Here is a 3,055-nt window from a genome sequence, read left to right as displayed (position 1 = left end):
CTTTTTTTTTTTTTTTTTTTTTTTTTTTTTTTTTTTTAAATAAAGTTAAGTGGAGCAGCATTTTGAAAGCTAAAACCTTACGAGAGAGACTTGGAAAGAGATTTTGACTTCTCCCCTGCAGTTCCTGTTTGGCCATCCCTCCTCCGGACACCTGTATGATATGTTACAGCACTGGAGCTCGGGAGAAATACGCTTGCCAAAAGCACAGGAGAGGTTTAGAAGTGATGGAGCTGGTTCTGTGAGGGAGAACAAAGCACAGACTGTGAAAGACAAGTTTGTTCTGGTTTGAGGTTGGAAAGGGAGCTGAGAAGGAACTGTTAGTCCCAAAGGGATAAAGTATTTGGATTTGAATGCAGAATTGTCATTTGGAGCTAGCATTCATCATAGATGGAAGATGGTTGCTCTCCCTATGAAATGTAAATTCAGGAGAACTTGGGAAAGGGTCTAATAGAATGTACAGTCCGGTGACGTTAGCAGGGCTCCAAGAAGCAAACAGGGATGCTCCCAGGTTTTACTCTGACTCACACTTTGTACCATTCTGGATATTCTCTTCAGAGAACTTCTCATTTGCTCTGAATGTAAATTGCTCAAACATTTCCAGTTTTATTTTGTAATTATGCTCTTGTCTTGTAGTACTTACCTGTGCAATTGATTGGAAAAACATTGTTGCTGTCTTTAATAGATCGCATTCTAGTCTGGATTTATTTACTGGTCCTATTTATATTCAGATTACTACAGCTTTTGTTCAGTGTGACGTTTGAATCTCTGCTTTGTGTGTATGTAGGCACTGCCCAGATTCAAGACGTACCTTTACCAAGCGGTTGATGTTGGAAAAACATATTCAGTTGATGCATGGCATTAAAGACCCTGATGTGAAAGAAATGACTGAATCAGCCAATATGGAAGAAAGGGAAGTAAAAGAAGACACGAAGGTAATCATGTGGAAGAGAGTGAATTTTTTGTGGGTATCATTCGGGATCTTTAAACAGATGTAGGTATTTTGATCCCATAAAAGTCTGATCAAAAAATATCTCAAAGGTTCCTGCAACAAATTCTGTCATGCTTGCACTAGAGCAAGTCTTTTCGGACATTCTGTGTGGTTTGATCGCTGAGTGATGGAGAATATCACTCACCCCTTAGTGGTTTGCTTTAAGAGTACCTCTCAAATCCTCTGCAGCCAAGTCCCCTCATAGCTGTAGGAAAGCTACAGGTTAGGCAGAAGCAATGTGACCTTCCAAATCCCCAGCCTTGAGCTTGTTTTATGTAAATTTTACAGTGAAACTGCTTTCAATCTGACAACTGAAATACAGCAGGATCTCTCGCTGTGCTTGGCGTTGGGGCGGCCTCACCCTGAGCACTGTGCGCAGCTCTGGCCCCGCAATTTTAAAAAGGATGTGAAGGTCCTCGAGTGTGTCCGGAGGAGGGCACCCAGGCTGGTGGCGGGGCTGGAAGGCGTCTGGGGAGCGGCTGCGGCCTCCGGGTTTGTCTCGTTGGGAGAGGAGGAGGCTGAGGGGCGACCTGGGCGCTCTCTGCAGCTTCCCGGGGAGGGGACGGGGAGAGGGGGGTGCTGAGCTCTGCTCCCCGGGATCCAGGAGCCCTGGGAATGGCTCGCAGCTGCCCCAGGGGAGGCTCAGGCTGGGCACGAGGGAGCGTTTCTTTCCCGAGAGGGTGGTCAGGCCCTGGGACGGGCTTCCTGGGGAGGGGGTCGGTGCCCCAAGCCTCCCGGTGCTGAAGAGGCACTTGGACAGTGCCCTGAATGACGTGCCCTGACTTTTGGTCAGCCCTGAATGGTCAGGCAGGTGGACGAGATGACCCTTGTAGGGCCCTTCCAGCTGAAATATTCTATTCTATTCTTCTATTGATGATGAATGTTAGGGGCAAAGCAAAAGTAAGGTGACAGTGCTGCCCAAAGACTTGTTACATGCAGAGATTAACAATATTTTTGAAGTGTTTTGGGCTCTATACGATAAAGAATTTCACTTGTGATGGGATGTCTAAAGCTGACAGCAGAGACACAAACATACCTGGTTTTTAAAACGTACTATTGTCCCCTAAATGACTGTTTCAGCCCAACATGCTGTCATCTTATTTAAGTGTTGAAAATACGGCAGCTGTATGCATTGTCTTTATAAACATCACGGGGCATATTTGAGCTACATAGGATGCAGAGGATTCTTGAGGAATATTCATGTCAGAGGAATAACAAGGAAAATACAAAAAAGTTTGGTTTAATTAGTTAAAAAATAGTGCACGTTGATTCATCCTCTGGCAATATGTTGGTTTGCTTACTAACAATCAGGAGATAACCTGTCAAGTCAAATTTCAAGCATGAAATAATACTAAGTAATTGAAACGGCGTTCCAGAAGGTGGTGCTGAAAGGTTCCTGGGCTGATGTTCTACATTCTGTACACAACTGGCATCTCGCTGGTGTGTGTCCTTGGATGCAGTTACGCCGGCAAATATTTATTCAAGTTTAACACAGTGTATTAGGTGCTGTAGCTCTATCAGAGATGACAAAACAAATCTTACATGTGATTTATAGTAAAGAAACCCCCCAGTTTTCCAACATGCACAACATATGTTTGCTTGTGTTATTTCAAATATTGAGTTTCTCAGAGTTGTACTGCAATCTACCAAGGGCAAGGTTTTGAAGTTTGGAAGTCACAAACAGTTATGAGAAGAGCTGCCTATGTGTGCTTACATGATACCATCTATGGCCTTTTTTAGGTTCCTAGTCCAAAGCGTAAATTGGAAGAACCTGTACTGGAGTTCAGGCCCCCACGAGGTGCAATCACGCAGCCATTGAAGAAGCTGAAGATCAATGTTTTTAAAGTTCACAAGTGTGCTGTTTGTGGCTTTACAACAGAAAATCTCCTCCAGTTTCACGAACATATTCCTCAGCATAAATCTGATGGCTCTTCGTACCAGTGCAGGGAATGTGGACTCTGCTACACATCTCACGTGTCCCTCTCCAGACATCTCTTCATTGTACATAAGCTGAAGGAGCCTCAGCCGGTATCAAAACAAAATGGGTCTGGGGAGGATAATCAGCAG

General features: G+C 44.4%; 1 protein-coding gene across 1 annotated transcript in view; it reads left to right on the top strand.

Annotated features, from left to right (window-relative positions):
* Nucleotides 1–3,055, top strand: part of ZNF532 (zinc finger protein 532) — a 35,862-nt gene that overhangs the window by 31,477 nt on the left and 1,330 nt on the right. Inside the window, 2 exon segments of the mRNA XM_009637393.2 lie at nucleotides 785–932; nucleotides 2,729–3,053. Of these exon segments, the coding sequence (XP_009635688.2) occupies nucleotides 785–932; nucleotides 2,729–3,053 (473 nt within the window).

Source organism: Egretta garzetta, unplaced genomic scaffold (genome assembly GCF_000687185.1).
Source record: "Egretta garzetta isolate BGI_Z169 unplaced genomic scaffold, ASM68718v1 scaffold384, whole genome shotgun sequence".
NCBI lineage: Eukaryota > Metazoa > Chordata > Aves > Pelecaniformes > Ardeidae > Egretta > Egretta garzetta.
Note: the sequence above shows the minus strand (reverse complement) of the source record. Positions and strands in the feature narration are given on the sequence as shown.